At 39.6% G+C, this 22,750-nt stretch overlaps 2 protein-coding genes across 2 annotated transcripts; one reads left to right on the forward strand and one right to left on the reverse strand.

Annotated features, from left to right (window-relative positions):
- Nucleotides 1–14,198: 14,198 nt before the first annotated feature.
- Nucleotides 14,199–16,455, reverse strand: LOC125178504 (piggyBac transposable element-derived protein 4-like). Its single transcript, XM_047882389.1, has 2 exons — nt 16,346–16,455; nt 14,199–16,031 (listed from the first exon to the last, which is right to left on the reverse strand). Exon 2 carries the CDS (start codon nt 15,509–15,511, stop codon nt 14,243–14,245), a length of 1,269 nt encoding a protein of 422 aa, XP_047738345.1. The 5' UTR covers nt 15,512–16,031; nt 16,346–16,455; the 3' UTR covers nt 14,199–14,242.
- A 2,375-nt stretch (nt 16,456–18,830) lies between these two features.
- Nucleotides 18,831–22,508, forward strand: LOC108680407 (the record flags this gene model as incomplete). The annotated part of the gene is made up of 5 exons (XM_018169216.2): nt 18,831–19,204; nt 19,571–19,719; nt 21,422–21,536; nt 21,830–21,931; nt 22,366–22,508. Coding segments are annotated over exons 1-5 (809 nt in total), but the record flags the coding sequence as incomplete, so codon positions are not given.
- Between the last annotated feature and the right edge of the window lie 242 nt (nt 22,509–22,750).

The following is a 22,750-nucleotide window of genomic DNA, read 5'->3' on the forward strand; positions in this document are numbered from 1 at the left end:
TGCACCAAACGTCACGCTCGCGTGGGCGGAGGCTCTGGTGGTGGTCGGAGGGGAGGCACCGGGAGAGGGGGCAGATGGGCGAAAGCAGAGAGGGTGGCCAGGAACGTCGACGCCTCCACGGGGTTGTTCCACAATTATGAGACGCTGAGGGACGTGGGGAAGGCGGGGCAGGCAAAGAGGTGCTGGACGGATTGGAGGGGATCTCCGCACTCCGGGCAAGCGGCGCTAAGGGAGCGCCCGACCCTGTGGGTGTAGGACACAAGGGAGGTGTAGGACACAAGGGCTGGTTGGGTGGGGGGCAGCTAAGTTTTCCAGATAGTGAGCGGAGAAGGTTCCAGTGTTTTGCCTGGTGAGTTCGTCTGTTGCACGAGGCGAGGTGTGTCTGCCAGGTATTCCTGGCATGGGCTTGTATAGAAGTGGTGATTTCTAAGTTGAGTTCAGGGAGCTGGGGTTCGTTAGGGTTGTGCGCCCTGATGTCATCCCGTTGCTCCATGAGCAACCGGGTGCCAGGGCTGACTGCAGGGGAGAACTCCTTTCAGAAGCCCGCAGGGATGTGCTGCTTGGCAGCAGCCGCCAGGACGCCCCTAAGGGTCAACTTGCCTCCGCACGAGGTGGGGGGAGGGACTGCCTCGAGCGCTGCTTCAACTGCTGCTGTGTAGGCATGCTAGTCCACTTTCTTAAAGTTAGTATAGGAGCAGGCAGACCGTGGAGCCAGGGACTCCACGGCAGGAGGTAGATGAAGCAGGATGGGCAAATGGTTGGAATTTAGGGCGACTTGAGGAGCCCATGAGGTGCTGAGTAGTAGCTGCCCAGTGATGATGGCCAGGTCAGGTGAGGAGGGCAGACCGTGGGAGGGGAGGCGGGTCGGCGAATCCTCGTTGAGGAAGGCTAAGGGGGAGCCAGAGATGACGTCGTCGATGGTGATCCCTCTCGCTGCTGCTCTCTGGTCCTCAGTGTGGGAGAACCAGGAGGGGTGATTGGCGTTGAAGTTGCCCACTATCAGACAATTGTTCGGGATGGTGACAATGTCAGAGAGGTCCGGGAAGTATCTCAGGGGGCATGAGGTGGCTGGTGGGATGTATGTATTGATAATACAGAGAGGGGAGCCATTGAGCGGAGTGGAGATGACTATGGCCTCCATGGTGGCGTCACCACGCAGGAGGGGAGAAATATCACGCCCGGTGTACTGGATGTCGTGACGGATCAGGATTAGAAGACCGCCACCGTGGCCACCGGGACGGTCCCTACGCTCCAGCGTGTATCCAGGAAAAGAGGGAGGGCGGGAGGCCGCTGAGAGCTTCGTCTCCTGGATGCAGGCAATTGCAACATCGTGCTGTGCGAGGAAGGCAGCCAGTTTGACTGCGCTGGATTGGATCCCATTGCAGTTAAACTGGAGGACGCAGAGGCAAGTGGAGGCAAGCACGGGGGGAGGCCGTTGGGGCGAGGGGGGAGGGGGTCTGGGTGGGCTCGGGTCAGGCCGTCTGCACGTAGGGCAGATCCAGTCCGCAGAGTAGTGGTGAATGGAGCAAAGGCCGGAGCACCGCTTGTGGCACCAGGCGTTGGTCATGGAGCACCGAAACGAGTAGCACTGCCATGTGACCGGGAGGGAGCAGACTGAGCAGGGGTCCTGGCCAGGGTTGGGATGGATACCCTGGGTAAGGAGAAGAAGGACGAATAGGAAGAAAAGATGGGAGGAGAGAAGGGCATAGGGTGTCCCAGGAAAGGTAGGCAGCCAAAGATGTGGGTAGGGGGAAGCGGAGGCCGAGGTTCTCCTGCCCTTAGGGGAAAAAATGATGGAGCCTCCGACCAGTAGTGATCTGGGCGGGGGGGGCTCTGCCGTTTGGCCTGGTCCGCGAGTAAGCCGGGCATCCGTCCGATGCGCTGGCCAGGGTACACCCACGACGCAGACGCGGCAGAGATCGGGGGCCCCATTGTAAGTAAGCAAATTGGCTGGAATATGAGCAAGGCAAGGAAAATTTCCATGCTCACTGACCATGAAACTATTAGGTCATTGCAAGTTGGGTGCCCAGTATTGAAATGTTTGCACAAGCACTTGAAGAAGAATGTCCAAGCCAGGTCTTGGCCAGGTTAAATTAAGAAATTTTCATGATATGCATCCAAATTGTCAATTGACCATGGCATACTTGTATTTAATGACACAGAACCAATTGCTGTGGTGCCATTTAAGAATCTTGTAGGGTTGATCTTAACATTGCATGTGGAACTTGCCCATGTGGGCCGTGATAAGTTGCTAGAATTGATAGGACGTCTTGTATGGCACGTTTCTTGTTATCAAATTGTTCAAGATGTCTGTAGCACTTGTCATAGTTGCCAAATTTTGAAAGAATTTTCCACTCAATTCGTTCCACCTACAATTAAGATATGCACAAGCTATCCATTTGAGCTCATGGCAGCTGACTCTTAATCTCATTGCCCAGAACCCCTCAAGGTTATGTGGGATGTCTTGTTGTAGTTGACTACTACTCAAAGTGGCTTGCTGCTGAACCTCTAAAGAACAAGACAAGTGCTGCCATAATTGAAGCTTTCAATTTTCAAATTTTTCCATGCCTTGCTCATATTCCAGCCAATTTGCTTACTGACAATGGGCCAGAGTTCACATCGCATGACTTCCCTAATTTTCTTCTTCAGTCCAATATCAATCACAAGTTGACAACACCCTTCTGTCTGTCCAGTAACGGAGATGTTGAGTGAGTGAATCGTACATTTAAGAATTTTTTGCGCAGTCTGGTGAGCAATGAACTATCTTGGGACATTGTACTGCCAAAGGCTCTTATAGTGTTTAATAATACATTGCACTCAAAACTTCAAATGTCTCCCTCTAGCTTTTATCTAACCAGGGCTCACTGCATCCATGCTGATCCACCTCTGCAAGGTGTCCTGGCGCAGCATTGGAAGAAGGGCCACCCTAAATTCTCAAATTTTGAAGTAGGTTAACTAGTTTTGATGAAAATCCAACATAAGGGGTTTTTAAACATCAATAAGCTCAGTCCTACTTTTAAAGGGCCCTTCCAAGTGAGTTCAGCTAATGATAATGGGCTGACATACCAATTATTAGTCCCGGCGACAGGAGAGGTGATCCGAGCTCACCACACTCAGCTTCGTGGGTATAAGATGCCTCCTAAATATATATCTGATCATCCTGTGTACAGTGAAAAAGTGCACAGAGATCAGGATGATGGAGGGATGGCAATTGACAATGATGTACAAGGTGCAGTGGCAAGTGAGGCTTGTGACCCTGATGTAGCAATAACCCCCATGTGTGATGATTTATTGTCTGTTTCAAGTTGTGGGTCAAGTGTCTCAAGTGTGGTTGTAGTAGTAACTCTCCTCATTCATCTGATGCTGAGGCTGACTTGAGCTCATCATTCTCTGGTTTCAGTGGTCGTTCAGATGATGAAAATTCAGCTGATAGCCTGATACACAACCGAATGTAGGGTTTTGTCAGTTACATCTAGTGGTTCTTTAAATCCCTTAGTATCCAAGTTGTTACAACATGAGTTATGTTGATGTTGCCATTTAGAAACAATCAGTGAGACCCAGGTTCTAAGGCTTTCCACAGCCATGGATGAATGTTCCCATATTCAGTCAAGTCCCATTGTTCAGCAAGTAGAGACCACAATGTCAGGTGATGCTAGACAATCATGTGATTGTACAAATTGACCTTGGATTGGGATGATGACGATGATTTTGATCTCTCTTCCTTGAATTTAGATCTGACGGGTGATGCATCTAAGGAAAGTAATGATCCAGAAGGTGCATTGGCATCTGACCCAGAATTTTTGGCAATGTTTGGCGAGTGGGAAGATGAACCATCAACCAACATTGCTGCCAAACAAGCAATCACTGTGACTCTATTGCTGGAAGCTGGTGCAATTGTTCAGATGGGAGATGCTACACTGTCAGACGCAGGACCCCAAGTGCTCCCAGATGTCAGTGCTAATCACTCATCTCGTGGAAATTCTGAATCACTTTTTGCCGGATTTAGTCCTTGGAAACCAATAGACTGGCGTGCCTCATGTCTGCAAGGAATGCAGTGTTTGGTGCCAATCAGTCACTACAGAGGCGCACCAGATCTAAGGGTCCTGTAGAAGAGTTGCCTAATGTTCAATCCAGAATTCTGGAAAGACATTCTCGTAGACGGCTTAGCTCTTAAGAATTAGAAAAATTGTGTTGCTGCTATTGTGCTTCTTCAACTGGTGTAATTTTGGCAAAAATTTCACTATTATGATGTAATGTATAAATAGGTAGCGCTTCTCTTCGAGTCAATTTACGGCTATATATGTATACTTAAAGGATTCCTAATATATTCACAGACTTATTTAAAAGTCTCAAACCATAATATTCTTTCTAACAAACAGTTTATCACTATTTGGTAGAGCAAGGTCAACTATCAACTTTTGCATGTGTATTAATGTTCTCACTGGCAATGGGTGATGTGGACTTTCGCTCTGGGGATCTTAACATTTTCCTGCCAGACCTAGTGTTTTGCGGAAATATTGCACGCAATAGTTTGACACTATGATGTCACTATTTCAACCATCTACGCATGCCATGCACAGAACTAAAACAAAGCTTAATATAAAGGAAAAAGTTGAGAAGTGTCGGAATTACCCACAATGTCGGAATATGGTGCGTTTACTCTAATAATAATAAAAATAGAATAAATCAAATAAAAATAAATATATATACAAAAATAAAATAAATGAAAATAAAAAATAAAAATAATTTAAAATAAGAACAAAATATTTACTAAATAATATTAAAAAAAAAGAAAATTATAGAACAAAAGAACAATAAAATATAAAATGCAATAACATACCTATTACCGTAAAATGGGGTTACTTTGTCCGGCGGGGTAACTTTGACCACTTTTTGTTTTTTTTTAACAAAAACCCCCAAAACTCAAAAACGATTTGACATAGAAAAATTTAGTCAATGCCATCAAAGGCCTAATACTGAGGCTACGTAACACAATAGAAAGATTTAAAAAGTTTGCATATCTAATAGGTTAAAAAATTAAAAATGTGACCCACAAAAAAGAGCTATTATTCAAAGCCAACCTATATAACATATTTTATGTTTGATACACCTATTAATGTTTTTTTCTTTATGTTTCAGACTCTACAGAGTCTTATATATGGTAATTTTAACTTAATTTCCAAACCGGTCAATGTTACCCTGTCACGGCTGCCATTAGGCAGCCGTGTTAGTTATTTGGAGTTATTTTACCAAAAAATAAAATTGATTTTACCACCCGGTCAAAGAAACCCCATGAGCTGGGGTAACAAAGACCATCACTTTTTTTGAAATTACATCAAAACTATGAGAGGCAGGAGCTAGCAATTTATGGTAAGTAAAGCTAGAGTATAGACCTGTATTTTGCATGTTTCAATTTAAGGTTAACTTATCTAGTAAAAAAATGGCATCATTTTGAAAAAAAAGTGGTCAAAGTTACCCCATTTTACGGTACCGTACCTAAAATAGCATGGGCTGCCATGGAGGGCTTATCCATTAGTCTTGAAGAGAACAAAACACAGCAACCAGCGGCTGTGGCGGCATGCATCGTGCTCCACGCGTCTGACGTGGAAGACGGTGGAACACGGTAGAGCCACGAAACACGGCAGAGCCACAAAGCATAGCCTAATGCCTATCTATTATCTATATACACATGAACTAAAAACAATAAAAGAAAATAAAAAGGCAATTCAGCACCAAATGTTAAAAAGTTGGGTGCTCCTACCACTACGTTCAGCCATCAGGCAAGTATTCTTTTCAACAATTCAAGATCAAAACTAGTATTAGTTGTCACAACCATGCCCTAACTTGCGCCACACATGAGATCTTTATGCTAACTGAACGTCCAGCCTGAGTGGGGGCAGCCTGGAGCTTCTCTTGGCTCAACAGCCATATCAAGAAAGATGAACTTTGATCTTTCTTTGCAGGGTGTCCACTTGGAGTGGACTTAAAGCCGCAGGTCTGCCAGATGGATGACCGTTGGGCCTGAGAGCTTATAGCTTGTGGTTTGCAGCTTCTTTGTATATGAAATTAATTGCTGCCATCTTGTGAGGTTGGCTGATGTAAGCTCAGTACAGGATTGGTAGAAGTTTACAGGGAACATATATTAGTAAATGAAAGGAGTTACTGCTAATGTAATTTAGACAAGTAAGGGCTGCTAATATCACAACCTTCATTAAACAACAAAAAAAGAAGAATAATAATAATAGAAATATATACATACCGTCAACTGGGGTGACTTCGGCCACCCAGCTGACTTTGGCCACATTTTTTATTTTGTTTTGCAAACAAAAATGGGGTCGTAAATGCTGGGGTCATAAATGCCAGGGTCGTAAACGAGGTCATAAACGATGGAGTGACTTTGGCCATCGTTTATGACCCCGCTTTTGTTTGCAAAACAAAATAAAAAGCGCAGTGGAAGTCACCCCCAGTTGACGGTAATTATAATAATATTAAAGAAAAAAACCTAGATGACCTACTTGCTAAATCGAAACATATATCAGCAGTTGCCATGCATTAACAATTCTATCATGCTTCCATATAGGGTAAACGCAGTATATTCCAACATCGTGGGTAATTCCGACACCTCTCTAGTTTTTCCTTTATATTAAGCTTTGTTTTAGTTCCATGCGTTTGTTGATGGTCGAAATAGTGACGTCATACATTTGCGCATCAAACTACTGCCAAAACACTAGGTCTGGGCCATCTAGCGGGAAAATGTTGAGATCCAAAGAGAGACAGTGCATGCCACCCAATGAGATCATCGAAAAATGTGTCAAAGTTGACAGCTGACCTTGCTCTACCAAATAGTGATAAACTGTTTGTGTAGAAAGAATATTATGGTTTGAGGCTTTTAAATACGTCTGCAAATATATTAGGAATCCTTTAAGAATACTTGTATTTGCTGATTTCAAGTCGTAAATAAATTAATATATGATTAAGTTGAGAAATGGATTTAGACACATAAAAACTAATTGGACAACACACACACAACTTGAATTAGACACACACAGCTCGTTCCAAGCCGTGTGCAAAAATTAAAATTTTCTTAATTAAAAGCTTAATAACTGTTAATTAAAAGCCTAATTAAGTAGTGCTCAATATTAAATAGTGTTCTAATTTAAAGCTGTGTCGTATTCCAATACAGCTCACACAGCGATCGGAATTCGAACACGTGAATGTCGGAATTACGTATTAGTACAATTTGAAGCGCGGTCAGAATATGTCTCACCACGTGCCAAATATAGTCACACTCACACACAGTGTCGGAATATGGGGATTTGGTAGGTTTGCATTCTAAAGGCTTTTAAATAAATATGGCAACATTTTGTGACGTTTCATCGTTGCTGGTGCGTTGTACGGTGTTTTGAGAGTCACGTAAAGCAAACAGAACTCGAGTAACGCATACGTTTTTTTTTAGTTTTCCATTTCTCGATGAGTCCTTAATGTGTCGGAATATACCGCGTTTACCCTATACAGCATTGCAAGGCACTCATCTAAAGATCACTTAGCCTACCTGACTTTAAAATAAATACATTGAAAAATTGAGAGATTTTCTGTGATACCTTATCACTAAAGTTACCTCCCCCCAGGCCCCCAGGAGATTACAAAGGTAATCTACATTGATGCTTCTCAAGTTACTTAGTAGCTCCTGTCTTGGTAGCACATGATGCTGACAGTCCAGAAGAAAGTGAACAATTGGGTCTGTTGTGTTGCAGGTGGTGCACTGATCAGAATCACTCATTTTAAACTTGTGCCAGGGTGCAGAGGGTGGATGCAGCCCACTATGCAGAGAGTGGATGAATATTGCAAGATCTTTGGCAACGCTTCAGTAGCCAAATTTTCGCCTTCAGAAGATCTTGCCGACACATTTAGATTGAAATTCTTGCATTTAATATATTTCTCAGTCTTCGGCCAACTATTTAGAAAAAAAGTAAGGTTTCCGGTACGTTGGATGGATATTACGATGCAGCGAAGCTTGTCCGGAAATCAGTTGCGATGAGTTCCCGCAAAAAATGTAAACAACGTTTTTTTGATTGCGTAGTTTCGGTCACATTACAGCGGTCAGACTGCTTTATTACATGTTCAGTTGACACTTGCTGTACAATCGGACTGTTTTTAGGGTAAAATTAGTTATTTGGGGTAACATGTGTATGCAACCTTCTAAATAAGTTCGTGGCTTGTAAATAGTTCGTCATTACTCAGCGTAAATGGCTTTTCATTAAAAATTACCTGGCGACGCATCTTGAAAATGGCCGGCGACGCTTTGGGCTTAAAAACCCATATATTGGCGACGCAGCATCTACTCTCTGCATAGTGGGATGCAGCGTCGCGAATATATGGGTTTTTAAGCCGTAAGCGTCGTCAGGTAATTTTAAGATGCATCACCTGGTAATTTCTAATGAAAAGCCATTTACGCTGAGTAATGAAAAACTATTTACAAGCCACAAACTTATTTACAAGGTTGCATGCACGTGTTACCCCAAATAACTAATTTTACCCTAAAAACAGTCCGATTGTACAGCAAGTGTCAACTGAACATGTGATAATGCAGTCTGACCGCTCTAATGTGACCACAACTACGTAATCGTAAACTTGATGTTTACATTTCTTTGGCGGGAACTCATTGCAACTGATTTCCGGACAAGCTTCACCGCATCCTGATCCATCCAACATATACCAGAAACCTTACTTTTTTTCTAAATAGTTGGCCGAAGACTGACAAATATATTAAATGCAAGAATTTCAATCTAGATGTGTAGGCAAGATCTTCTGAAGGCTTAAATGTTGCTACTGAACTTAAACTGAAGTGTCGCCAAAGATCTTGCAATATTCATCCACTCTCTGCACAGTGGAACCTGTGCAGATAGCTCCTGACACCTGCATGGCGGTGGGCGCATGCCCAATTCTAATTCTTGCAGATGCACATTCTAGCTTGCGGGCATAGTGGCAAACCAGAGCTTTTTTGGAATCAGTTCATTTTTAATTTCCTCATTAACTCAAGATTTAAACCAATTTCACATTTTTCAGCTACTAGGCCTGCTATGATAATGCTGGTATCCATGATACTTTATTGGTCTACTTATAAGACTCAAAAATGAACTTGAGGGAGAGTCTAAAAAACTCTCTGCTTTGTCACTATGCTTGCGGGACTTCAGGCAAAGCCAAGGGCAAAGTCGCGGTTCCACCATATTGTTACTCAAAAAAGCTCCTCTCTGAGTCTGACTACTGTCTGAGCAACAGTCGTTTTCCAGTTCCTAGTCCAGCACTTGAGAGTTGTGTAGTTTCTCCCTCTGGACAGACCCAGACAGTAAGTGTCTCCTCTATGGCAGGCATGGAATATAACTACTTAGCGAGCCGCGACTGAATTTTTCAAGCCGTGGTTTTATGGATTTGCCAGCCGTGATTCCATTTCTTTGAGCCGTGATTCCATTTCACCGAGCCGTGAACTTGATATCTTGGCCATGAAAAGCCACTTACAAGGTGCGAATTTATTTACAAAGTCCATGCACCTCTTATCCCAAATCACTCATTTTACCCTAAAACAGTCAAACGGCAACAATAAAATTTGTCTTTACTCTAAGTTGAACGCGTATTAATGCAGTATGACCGCTTTGACATGACTGCAAGTGACCGTAAACGTGGTATATTCTGACACATTAAGGACGCATCGAGAAATGAAAAACTATAAAAAAAACATATGCGTTACTCGAGTTCTGTTGGCTTTACGTGACTCGCAAAACACCGTACTACCCGCCAGCAATGATGAAACGTCACAAAATGTTGCCATATTTATTTAAAAGCCTTTAGAATGCAAACCTACCAAATCCCTATATTCCGACGCTGTGTGTGGCAATATTCGGCACGTGGTGAGGCGTATTCCGTCCGCACTTCAAATTCTACTGATACGTAAAAGCGTGATTTTTAGGTTTTACATAGGTTTACAGTCTTTCCCAGATCGATATAGATCATTTCCAGTCAAAAAAATTTTTCCGATTTTTGATGAAGATAAAATGCAAGGTAAATAGTGGACGCAAATTCCGTGGTGTTATGGCATTTTTAACTTAGCCTGGGTGACCCATATACTTTTGTGGTTGTTTCTTAAATATCTATAAAAAATGGTTTTCCGATGCCAACCGCCAAAAACGGATTTCAGATTCTTAATCTACACCCCAAAAAACATATAATTAAAAAAGTAACGCCCTTTTTTTTGGATGCACTTAATGTAAAGTAATACCCTTATTTCTAAAGTGCCTACAAGTCTATTTTATTCTATTCTAGTGGTACCAAAATGGCAAAATCATCCAGAACTATGGTATGATTCCAGGGAATGCACAGGAACATTGCTCTGACCCCACTCAGCTACTAGGCCTGCTACAGTCTACTGGCAGTACCGTTGACGGGGGGGCCAGGAGCCTCCCGGTCGACGTCGGCGGGAGGGTTATGCATCAGCATGAAACCCTGAACTGACCCAGGGCCCAGGGTGCAGAGGCTGGAAGCAGCGTTGACTATATATAGGTTTTTAAGCCCAAAGCGTTGCCAACCATTTTCAAGATGCGTTGCCAGAATGCCAGGTAATTTTTAATGAAAAGCCATTTACGCTGAGTAATTAAAAACTATTTACAAGGTTACATGCACGTGTTACCCCAAATAACTAATTTTACCCTAAAAACAGTCCAATTGTATAGCAAGTGTCAACTGAACATGTGATAATGCAGTCTGACTGCTCTAATGTGACCGCAACTACACAATCGTAAACTTGTTTACATTTTTTGGCGGGAACTCATCGCAACTGATTTCCGGACAAGCTTCACTGCATCCTGATCCATCCATTGTACCGGAAACCTTACTTTTTCTAAATAGTTGGCCAAAGACTGAATAAAATATTAAATGCATTAAATGCAAGAATTTCAATCTAAATGTGTTGGCAAGATCTTCTGAAGACGTAAATTTTGCTACTGAAGCGTATCCAAAGATCTTGCAATATTCATCCACTCTCTGCACAGTGGAACTGACCATGAGAACTGGGGGTAGTGCTGTGCTTCGCAGGCCCGCAGCTTCTGGTCGTGGCCAAGCCAAAGCGTAACCTCTCTGGACTCTGAGGACTGAGACTCTATTCAAATCTTCCAAACATTACATTTTCTGATTTTCAGGCCCAGTCTGCCCAAGCCTAAACATTACTTACATTAGTTATGTATTCCATTAAGTCTTCCGGATGGAATGATGTACCTACCCATTAACGCTGACAACAATTAATTCATAACAATAATTCAGTAAATTTAACCTGAAATCCGCTCGAGTGCACCAGGCATAGAATATATCTACTTGGCCAGCCATGACTGAATTTTTTGAGCCATGGATTTTTGGATTTGCCAGCTGTGATTTCATTTCTTTGAGCTGTAATTCCATTTTTTCAAGTAGTTAATTCCATGTCTGTGATATCCCTGCCATGAAAAGCCATTTATGAGCTGCGAACTTATCTACAAATTACCAAGTCCCTGAATTCTAGAGGGATATTAAATTAACCAGTACTGTCAGTACACATTGCATATTGGAAAGCAGGACCTGAAAGCTTGGAAAGGCCAGGAACTTTTCACTTTCAGTCTATTATTTACATATCCTATCACTTTCCAGCTGTGATTGGTTAATGAAAATTGTAATGTTACCTGCTTTCTAGCTGTGATTGGTTGATGGGAATGCTTTCCAGCTATGATTGGTTGGGCCCATAAGCTTTGGCTGCCCCGCCCTCACTCAGCACCCTGGGGCCCCCAAACATAGTACCATCAAACAGGGGTAATAACGGATGGGCGGGGTAATAAGGGACCATGGTGGAATTTTAATATATAGTGCTCAAAGGTACTTGTGGGTGGAGACATATCCCTTCCCAGCTGTGATTGGTTAAGATGTCATTCATTCCAGACTGTGATTTGTTGATAGTGTCATGATCTTATCCTCTCAGGACTGTGATTGGCTAATAGGATCATGATCTCATGCTATCCAGATTATGATTGGTTATGGGATCTTATCCAGACTATGATTGGCTATGCAATTGCCTTCCCACCTAAGTGGAAATTCCACTTCCTCAACAGACATACTAAAATTTTGTATGTGCGCAGAGTTACCCTATTGCAGATGAGTGCGGATTTTGGAGGAATATCTATATTCAACCATGGAATTGGGTAATTCTCTTGAAATATCATGTATCACTTCCACAGAACTAAAAATGTTGTTGCACAATGAGAGGCCGACATACACAGGTTTTGTAGCGAACTCACAACCTTTGTTGCACTTTATCCAGTAGATCATACTTCAGGAAATGCATATAATTTCTAAATCATGAATTGCAATGCTTTTATGTAATAGATTACACAATAATACAAGACACAAAGAAAATAAAGACCGGAAATATTTTTTAGCATTTTTTTTATCCTTTAATGATTAGTTCAAATTTGTACAGTAAAATGAAATTATGGTAACCTAATATATGTGAATCATATACGGTAGTTAAGATGGGATCGATCAATTTATAACTCAATGATCAATGGTTTTGCTTTAATTTATTAAATTTATATTCAAATTGGTGGTATCTATGCTGGTGTAATAAGCATCATAAATTTTTCATATTCATTCACTGCAAAGTGAAATATAATTGGAATATGTGGTTATTTTATAGAATGCTAACTATAAGGCACAGAAAAATGACAAGGTCCCATTTACCCTCGATGCAAATGAAACCTCTTCATCGGTGCAGCTCAGGCACTTTTACCTACACAATTTGTAGGACATGAATAGCATTTGTGAACATGCATGCAATGTGCATGTTGACTTCATGCACTGACATCAATACATTATCATGTTTTCCAGCATTTGGAGAGTACATTTCTAGAAAGCTTCTTCTAATTCACCTGATACGTATAGTGCCTAGCATTATGTGAAAATATTCATCTGTAGCAAAACTTTGAATTGGGCTTTCACATCATCACGAATTAAATAATAAATTTTGGTGGTAGAATCAGCCTTCATGAAATTTTACAAGAAAAAGTTCGTGTTGAGTATTGTCAAGCAGTGTAGCTTTCCGAGTAAAGCTAATTTTATAACCTAATTTATTTTGCTATTTGAAAGGTTGAACTGTTAGTGACAGGAAAGACACTAATAAACTAAATTCTGTAACCCATGAAAAATTAAAACCCATCAGCTAGCAAAGTAACTACAGTGATTTTATTATCACAAGTAATTTACATAATAGAAATGTCAACACTATTTTTCAAATAAATTTCACTATAAAGCAGATGTGTTGACCAATGAGTAAAATTAATATTAAGTAATTTAGAACACTTTGGTAAAATTAGTTCATGCTATTGTTATCTCAAAGTTGTACAGCAGGCATGTTGATGCATAGTAATATACTCCAACTACAGAGCCAACTGAGTTGTATTATGGCGCAATAATGATGGCATTAACAAACTTCATGAGAACCGTTTAGGAACAGAAAATGTTAACTTTCATTTACGTTTCTCCAAAATGAGGCAACTAAAATTTGAAATATTTTACTGTGAGCCAAACTCTCTAGTATTTATGGGTAAAATTATACTGTGAAAAATCATTGCACATCAGTTGCCATGAAGAAACGATTGAGGAGGTTTCTCTGATAGCAAACTAAAGTATCATCCATTCCATCAGAGAGCCACACTTATGACCATCACTTTCCTTATTTAATAAAAACTTGCAAGTTAATGTAGTATAACTAGTGACAAATTATTACTTTATCGGTATTGCTAGATCAAATTTCAGGTAGAAATTTTAAGGTTTCTCATTAAAATCTAAGATGCATCACCAAAATCACACACTGCCAGAGATCCAAATCATAAAATACCTTGTTAAGGACCACCTTTAAATATAATAATATCATCGATAGTTAGGTTGCGTGTTTTGTCATTTTGTTTTTGAAAAAATTTAACACTTTAACCGCATCGTGACCCATATGTGGGTCACGCGTGTCTGTCTCAACCTGCATCGTGACCCACATATGGTGCACACACTTAAATTTTTAATAATTTATTAAACTTCAATATCAGCCTCCTCAATCACATTTTAGGTGTTGTAAGTAAAGGATAATGATGACGACAATGTATACTAAGCATATATTTTGCGTGTAGCGAGTAAACAATAATAATAATTCTTTGTTGAACTTGAGTCCTTAGGCGCTTTATGACGAAATGGAATGCTTCAGATTGAAGCATGATACGCACAGATATGGTTTATTTTCGCAAGTGTCGCAATAAGTGTTTACCTTGCGAGTTTTTGAACGGGCTACTTTAGTTCCTTCCGCATTGGCAATTTGGCTGTAGCAAGACAGACATCTCTTCCTCTTCTTACTTTTAGGCCCATCAGCCTCAACCAGTTCATGAGATTTGCGCTTTCCTGAGATGTTTGATCTACCTGGACCTGGGTTCAGATTCTCTTTAGCGATTCCGCAAATGAGTGACATTGCAAGACTCTCTTTGAATTTCAGAATTGACATTTTTCTTCGTCGCTGCGGGAGACAAAATTGGTTATAAATAACCCAAGCATTCACAATTGAAGTTCCTAACAGCAATTCAATGGCAAGTTTTCTGTACCATTTGGTGCTTTTTCTGAGAACTGAATTATAAAAAGTCATTTGGTCAGATTTGTCAACCCCAATTTTTGCAGCATTATAATCTGTAATGCATCCATGTTTCATCACCTCCTCACCCATTCGATTTTTTTTACCAGTTGGAACAAGTTGCACATCATGCTCTGGGCAGGTAGATAGTGTGAAGACATCTCTCTTGTCTTTCCAATGGCATATTTTTACTCCTTTTGAGTTCATCTTTCCTGTTACCTCGCCTCTTTTCAGTTTTGCTGACATAACATCTTGTGGTAGTAGTTTCCTGTTCTTGCGTACAGTCCCACAGTAGTAAGTTTTTTCTTGGAGCAATTTCTCGGCTAATGGTACCGAGGAATAGTAGTTATCAGCATAGATGGTTGCTCCATTTTTCAGAAGAGGCTTCGCCAGTTTGAGAACAATTGACTCTGAATGGTTATGCTCAGGCACATTCGACAAATTGCCAGTGTAAACTTCAAAATTCCATGTATATCCATTCACAGTGCAAAGCTTGTATAGTTTGATGCCGTATTTATGTGACTTGCCAGGAATGTACTGTCTGAAGAAAATTCTTCCTCTAAATGGAACCAGCGACTCATCCACGACCAGTTTCTCCCCAGGAGAATACACTGATTTGAAGTTATTCTTCAACATATCAAGGATTGGTTCTATTTTGTGCAGTCTTCTGTTTTGTTCAAAAGTTTCATTATCGTTGAAATGCAGCATTCGCAAAAGGAGAAAAAATCGACTTCTAGTAATATTTCTTTTGACAAAATCATAGGCATAAAGTGTTTTCTTTGACCAATAGCATTCCATACTTGGCATGTTGACAAGGCCCATAGAGATCATGATGCCAAGAAACCTTCTTATTTCTTCATTATTTGTCGGTTTCCACTCTGATAGAAGTGACTTCCTAGTCACTCTTTGAGTTTCAAGAACTTGCTCTGCATATCTATTTGTTTCCTGAACAATATGCGATATAACATTGTCTGTTACAAACAATTTGAAGGCATCAATAGCTGAAACGGTTCCATCTGCTTCAGAAGGTACAGGTTGTACTAGTAGTTGTTCATTTCCTGTGAAGGAGAATGATCTTGCTGAAGCTACGGTTGAATTCCATTCATTGCCTGCGTTGTCGTCACATGCTGAGCCGGCATCATCATCTGAAACGTCATTATCACTTGAATCGTTATCAGAACAACTTTCTGATTCACTTAGAGCATAAGTTGGTGAAAAATCATTGCTTGTATCGGAGGAAGAATCGGCAGAATCTCCCGAATCAGGGCTATCTGCTCAATTTTCATCTGCATCAGGTTCAGCGTTTTCAGAACCTCCGCGTTTCCGGTAAAATCGAGATGGATCCATGGGCCTGAAATAAGGATATTACATAATTCATTATATAGCAAACACTAAGTGTATCCAATAATGAACAATATATAATGAATACCTGAAGGATCTCACAAGAGAAATTTTACAAATAACATGCAGTGGTCGTGGTCACATATGGCGCACGTTGTTACAGATAATAGCTACAATTACTCTCCGCATCGTGCACCTCTATTGGTGCACGGGGATCGTGACCCCATGTAGCGCACGATGTATAAAATGAACGCAGCGTTTACTGTCCACATCGTGTACCACATTTGTCCCACGGATTTTATAACACCAAATGTTTGTACTTACATTCATAGAGCGACACACAACCTCTCGTCTTCCTGGCTCAAGCGTGACTGAAGCAATCGTCGTTTGAACGAGATGCAGACGGGGCACAACGGCGATTCTCGGAGATGCGGTTAAAGTGTTAACATGACCTTGTGTAGACCTGCCCTGTATCTTGTCATTGTTATGTGATCCACCACAGAGCAGGCTCTGAACCTAGGACATTCTTATGAGTTGAAAGTGAAAGGCTACCAATACACACAATTTATACATTAATAATTTGTTTCCTTTGATTTATTGTTCATTTATCATTATAGTTCTTTATTTATCATTTTTTGATCGTCCTTTATTATCGATCATTGGCCAAGTGTATGGGGTCAGAGAATGCTTATTTATTGATTAGTCACCAAAAACGTTTGAGTATGTTTTTACTTCATACCCAGGGCATAGCATCTGTTGCAAAGAAAAATTGACAGAAAAAGCACATTGGAGAAAACGTAAGCAATTTGTTTAGTAGAACAAAACTTAGTTTATTACGAAATACTTTGAAAACTCAGTGTTGCTTCAAAATTGTGAAGATATCAGTTATATCATGCAGCCACACAAACAGTAGCAAATAAAGGCAACCTCATCTCTTGGTAGATTCAAGTTTGAGTGCAAGTTGCCAAGTAGTATTTTTACTGTGGTGAGAAAGCACAGCCGGTCATTCATGCATTGGTTGCGTTAATGTAAGATTTTTTCTCAAGCTCTACGACGAGCATGAACCTTGTGCCAGGTCTAGTAGTTGCTGCACCAGCTGCGGTTTGTGGTGCGCATCTGGTATTCAGCTAAGCTGATGCTTGTCACTCATTCCTTCTTGCTTGGAACTTTCTGCAGATTTCATTTCCTGGATTGCGCGACGGAGTTGAGTTAGAATTATATTGATATCTTGAGCTTCCTGCGGAATTAGTGAAAATTTTAGGTGGTCAGAGTTCCCCCATTGGGAGGTGGTGCCCTCCATTTGCAAACTATGACACTTTCCTAAAATTTGTCATTTGCATATGTAACTAGAAGAGTTCTACTACAATGCATCAAAACCTAGAGTTATTTTACCAAAAAAAAAATAAAAAATTGGAGGGGGTACTCTGACAGGTTTTAAATAATAGCTCTTTTTTGTGGGTCACATTTTTAATTTTTTAACCTATTAGATATGCAAACTTTTTAAATCTTTCTATTGTGTTACGTAGCCTCAGTATTAGGCCTTTAATGGCCAGGATGCAGTGAATCTTGTCTGGAAATCAGTTGCAAGAGTGAAGTGTTGCAGTGTGTTGTAGAGAGTATATAAGGGATTTACTGTCAAAGTTGCTCTCAGCATTTTCTTCTCAGCATCAAAGTTGCTCTCAGCAAAACATATGATGGTTGTCACTAAAACATTCCTTTCTGTTTCAGATAAATTTTCCACAATCTTTTTTTATAGTAAATTCACTTAACTCAATTAAAATGGTGTGAAATTACAAGCTGTCCTGTAAGCTTACAGATACAGAAAAAATGCTATAAGGCTGCTGATATGAAGCTTGCGTGGACAAGGTTGTTGTGAATGCTCAATCAATAGCATGTTCATGGATATGGTAATATCGCATCAATATGCGGTAATTAATGTATATGGTAATATCATATCAAGAAAGGAAAAACAAGTAAAAATCACAGAAAATGTCATTTATTCTACCTCTACATTATCTACAATGAAAGAGGAGGACTTCAGAGGACTGTTAGTAATGGATGAGTACACTCTGCAGGCTTCAAATGTTTTAAAATGAATTTTTATTCCAAGTGTCCCGAGTAGCCCCATTCGACGGGGCTACTCAGGACACTCTTTTTTTTTTGCTTCTGGCACCTTACGAATAGCATATGGAATTTTTTTGGAGAAGCCATGTGATAGCCCTTGCAAAGAGCTTTGAAATGAGTCTAAACTTGTTTATGAAATGTTTCATGGTAAGAAGTTATGAATGAAAAACATTAGAAATCGTCCCGAGTAGCCCCAGTTGATGGTACCTCTGCTAAGGTCAACCAAAAAAATATATGCCATATTAAAAAATTTTATTTACATAAAAGTTGTACACAGGTGTTGGCTTAAAAATGTGATTGCTGGAATTTGCGTATCTCATTAAAAAAAATGGTGGCTATTTCTGCAAGACAGGGATATAAGGGACACCCCTAAAAAGTCATTTACAGTAGAACCTTTATTAGCAAAGGCTCCAGATGAAAAGATCAATTCACAACAAAAAATTTATTATATCTACCTTGCTCAGTGAAAAAAATTTTACTCAACGAAAATCTAATGCATCATCTGTCATCACAAAATTGTGCATAGAATATCATGGATAAGTAAGGACCAGATTTTGTTATCCCATTCACCTTTTCCTAATTAAAATTAAATCTTGTCTACATTTTTGTAAAGTCTTATAATTAAGGGTCTAAATAAGTCTACCTGATATAAATATGTCTACCTGACATTCTCCTTTTGTTCCAGTCTAGTGCGTAAATGCAGAACTTTGCTAAAGTTTACTCATGGCATCTGTTCAGTGTTAGTTATTTTTCTAAATAATGGCTTCACTTGCTAGGGAAAATGATGAGGCAGCTGATCTCATATCAGCCGATCAAGTGGTCAGTCCACATTCTTGCCTGTCACATGCTGGAGATGAAACAGTAGATCTCTATGATGATATTCCGACTGAAATAATTGGAGTGCACAACAATCCTGCTGAAAGCCAAACTTCTAATGAGAAGGCATCTGCTAAAAGTGTGAACTCCAAACATTACTCTAAAACATCATCAGACAAGAAATCTACACCTGGTGCATTTGACCTGCTAGATGATTGCATCATTGCAAAGCACACAACTGAGGTAAGGATATTTAATAATTATGTACTAGTTTGAAATAAATCTGCTTTTTAAAGTAGTGCTAAAATAGTGTTCCTTGATTCTTGTCACACAATGCTAGTCCATTTTCAGCATTTTATCAAGAAAGCAATTTGCAAATTTAAGTGTGAATGACAAAAAAGTTTACTCTGATGGCTTATTTATAGTGTAGGTAGTGTTTTTTGGCATTTCATTGCTTTCTTGATTCTCCATTTTCTTTCTCAAAATTAGATGTATACCTATGTATATACTCTTACAGAACATTGTGCTAAAAATATTTGCTGCTCATTTTCAGAGAATTTTGTAATGAAACTCAAATAATTTTTTATATTACTGTTTTCTGCTGCTCAGCTTGCTGCAGAGAATGAATTGCTTAAAAGTGAGATTCATGCAATTCGGGAGCAGTCTAAGGAACTGCAAAAAAACATGACATGCTTGTGGAAGACTGCACGCATGCAGATCAAGGAAAAAGACAACAAAATTGTTGCATTGCAACGAAAGTGAGACTTAATTTAGACAGAATAATTTTAATGCTTGAGTACATTGTGGAATATTAATTATTATGTTTTCAGATTATCATTATGTAATTAGTTTAAGGTACTGTAAAACAGGGGGACTTGGATTATATTGACAGTACTTGGACCATTTTGACATTAAAGAAATGAAAACTGGGTACTTGCAATGTTCTTGCCAAAGAAAAATTGTGTTGATGGTTCTTGGAGTACCGAGAGATAACCTAGAAATGCAATATAGAGATATATTTGATATATTTACTATGTTGTTGCCAGGTATGAGTCTTGCATTGCTGGTGAGGTAACTGTGTTACCTGCATCAAATTATTTGGCAACAACCCTAATTAAGTTAAGAGAATGAAAGACTGGTCTAATATATTATCAATATTGAATAAAAATATAGTGCAATGTATTCCAGAAAAATTGACTAGTATAATTTTTAAATGGATATGTAATGGTGCAATGTGTTAATATGTTTGATTTCTGGAGTTATGACTAAGGGTAAGGAGCATGAACAGAGCATAGTGGCAAACCAGAGATTTTTTAGAATCAGTTCATTTTTAATTTTCTCATCTACTCAATATTTTAATCAATTTCTTATGTATGAAAATGCTGGTATCCAAGATACTTTCCTGGTCTACACCGTCTACTTATAGGACTCAAAAATGAACTTGATGAAGAGTCTAAAAGAAATTGCTGCTTTGCCACTATGGAACAGAGTTAATAGTTATTCCATCATTAGTAAACTGTAAAAGAAATAACGCAACATAAATAACCCATCCAGCCTAATAATGATAATAATATGACTGTGAAAGGATTAAATTAAATATTAATATTGATGCAATAAAAACTAAACTGTTAGCAGGCTGGTTGTGTGTTGCAAGCAAAAAATATTTGAGCAAAAATCAGAAAACCTTTGCAAAGAAAAGCTAAAACCAGAACCAGAATAAATTGCTTGAGTAATTTGTAATAGTAACAAAAGCAAAGCATTCAAGAATAACTTGCAAGCAAATTAAAGTAGAATTGAGAATTGCAATAAATATTGATAATAATTAAAGCACACACAAAGTTGAATAGTCAAATTAACAGCAATTAAAATTATGGAACGCTTAGAAACACAAAGCTGCAAACTTAATTATACACCCAACTATATTTAAGGCAGTTTTGCATAAAGAGTCAATAATTTAGTGATGAGCAACTGTATTTGCATGGTCTCCCAACTACTAGCATAATAATTAACCAAGTATTTGAAAATACAATGAATTCACTGGCCAAAAAGAACAGAAAGAAAACATACATACATAAATAATCAATGAATGATATACATAGAGCAAATGGTTGGGCAGGCAATAATGATGAATGTCTTCCGGCAACAATGTGACTATTTGTATCAAAAAAAGGTTATGCTAAAACTGGCCACCAGCCACCCCATTTTACAGTGTATATGATTTTAAATGATTAAAATTTATGTGTAAATGATTAAAATTGATTTTAATCAATATTGATTTCCCTCAAATTTATCAATGAGGTCTAGAACATACGATGAATATTTTCATATGATTGACAGTTAATTAAAAGTTAATTTTACTAACATTCTATAATTTGATATTTAAAATTTTTGTCTTGAAACATCTTAAGGATAGTTATAATGAATGATATTTCCCAGTCTCTAATGTTGTTTCTTTCATAGATATGAAGCTCTGGTATTCAGACGGGCCATGAGAAATACAAGCAAGGATGATTTCGACAGAATTGTGACAAGAATATCTGCCTATGCACCAGCAGAAATGAAAGAGTTTTTGCAGGTATGATATTGGGTTCAGCAACGTTTGAAATCCCTCTCTTGTTTTCTTGAGAGAATCCTTGAAAATAGTAATTTTTTGTTGTGTGTTTGCTTCAATCCTGTCTCAATTCCTTTGTTATGTGGAGTAGAAAAAGATTTCACATATAAATTTGTTCTTAGTTCTGCCTAAAGACGCCATGTTTTTCCTGCCAAAATAAACTATAATTGTTAATATAGTAACAAACTATAATTGTTAGTACCAAAATCAGGATTTCCCTAATTTTATGTGAGCTTAACATATTTTTTGTCTCACAGGAGATGAAACGAGACGGATCTGGATTATGTAAAAATTGTGGTGTCCAGACTCCAGAATGCTGGTGGTGCTGTCGGCGGCGGGGGTCCCGGGGGGTGGTGGTGGCTAGTCTGGAAAAGTCCTATTTTTGTCTGAAATATCGCGGCTCTAATATCATATAATTTCAGTAGGTATGAAATCTCGCGGCTCTAATATCATATAATTTCAGTAGGTATGAAATCTCGCGGCTCGAATGTCATAAATTTTTGTTTGATTAAAAAATCGCGGTTTGCACTTCGCAAACATGTCATTTCATAAAAGGCTCGTAGAAATGGAATCACGGCTGGCAAATCCATAAAACCACGGCTCGAAAAATTCAGTCGCGGCTTGCCAAGTAGATATATTCCATACTAGGGTGGTGGTAGTGGTGGTAGTCAGTCTCCTGGCACTAGGCTGGCAGGCTGGTAGAGCACTGTATCCAAGCAGTAATAATCCAAGGAAAGCTTTTCACCTTGGGTGGAAAGCTTTTTTATAAGTGAACTTCCATTCTGATTCTTAGAATTCCAGCCTGGTGGTGGTGGCATGCCAATTCCAAGTAACTTGTCTCAAGTGCAAGTCCACTCTGCAGTTTGAGGTCATCAAGTTCCTGCCGTTGAAGCTGAGTCTCTGCTCCATCTCCTGCCAGTTGAGCAACAGAAACAAGTGAGTAGTGGAGTTGTTAATCCTAAAAAACACCCTAAATCTTCACTAACGAAGAAGCTCCTGAAGATGGCTCATTCAGAACCCAACAATGTGAACGACACACATTCATCTGTGTTGCCGTCTGCTGAATCAAAGAAGAGAAAAAGAAGCCGTAGTGACGACCGCGGATCAAGAGAACCGCCAAAAAGAGACTTGAGCTATGAAAGGAAAAGCCATCACCGATCAAGAAATTCCGGAGAACG

This window comes from Hyalella azteca, unplaced genomic scaffold, assembly GCF_000764305.2.
Source record: "Hyalella azteca isolate HAZT.00-mixed unplaced genomic scaffold, Hazt_2.0.2 contig10325, whole genome shotgun sequence".
NCBI lineage: Eukaryota > Metazoa > Arthropoda > Malacostraca > Amphipoda > Hyalellidae > Hyalella > Hyalella azteca.

What these genes read in the sequence shown, in the direction of transcription:
- LOC125178504 (XM_047882389.1), bottom strand. Translation starts at nt 15,511, where the DNA reads ATGATCTCTATGGGCCTTGTCAACATGCCAAGTATGGAATGCTATTGG.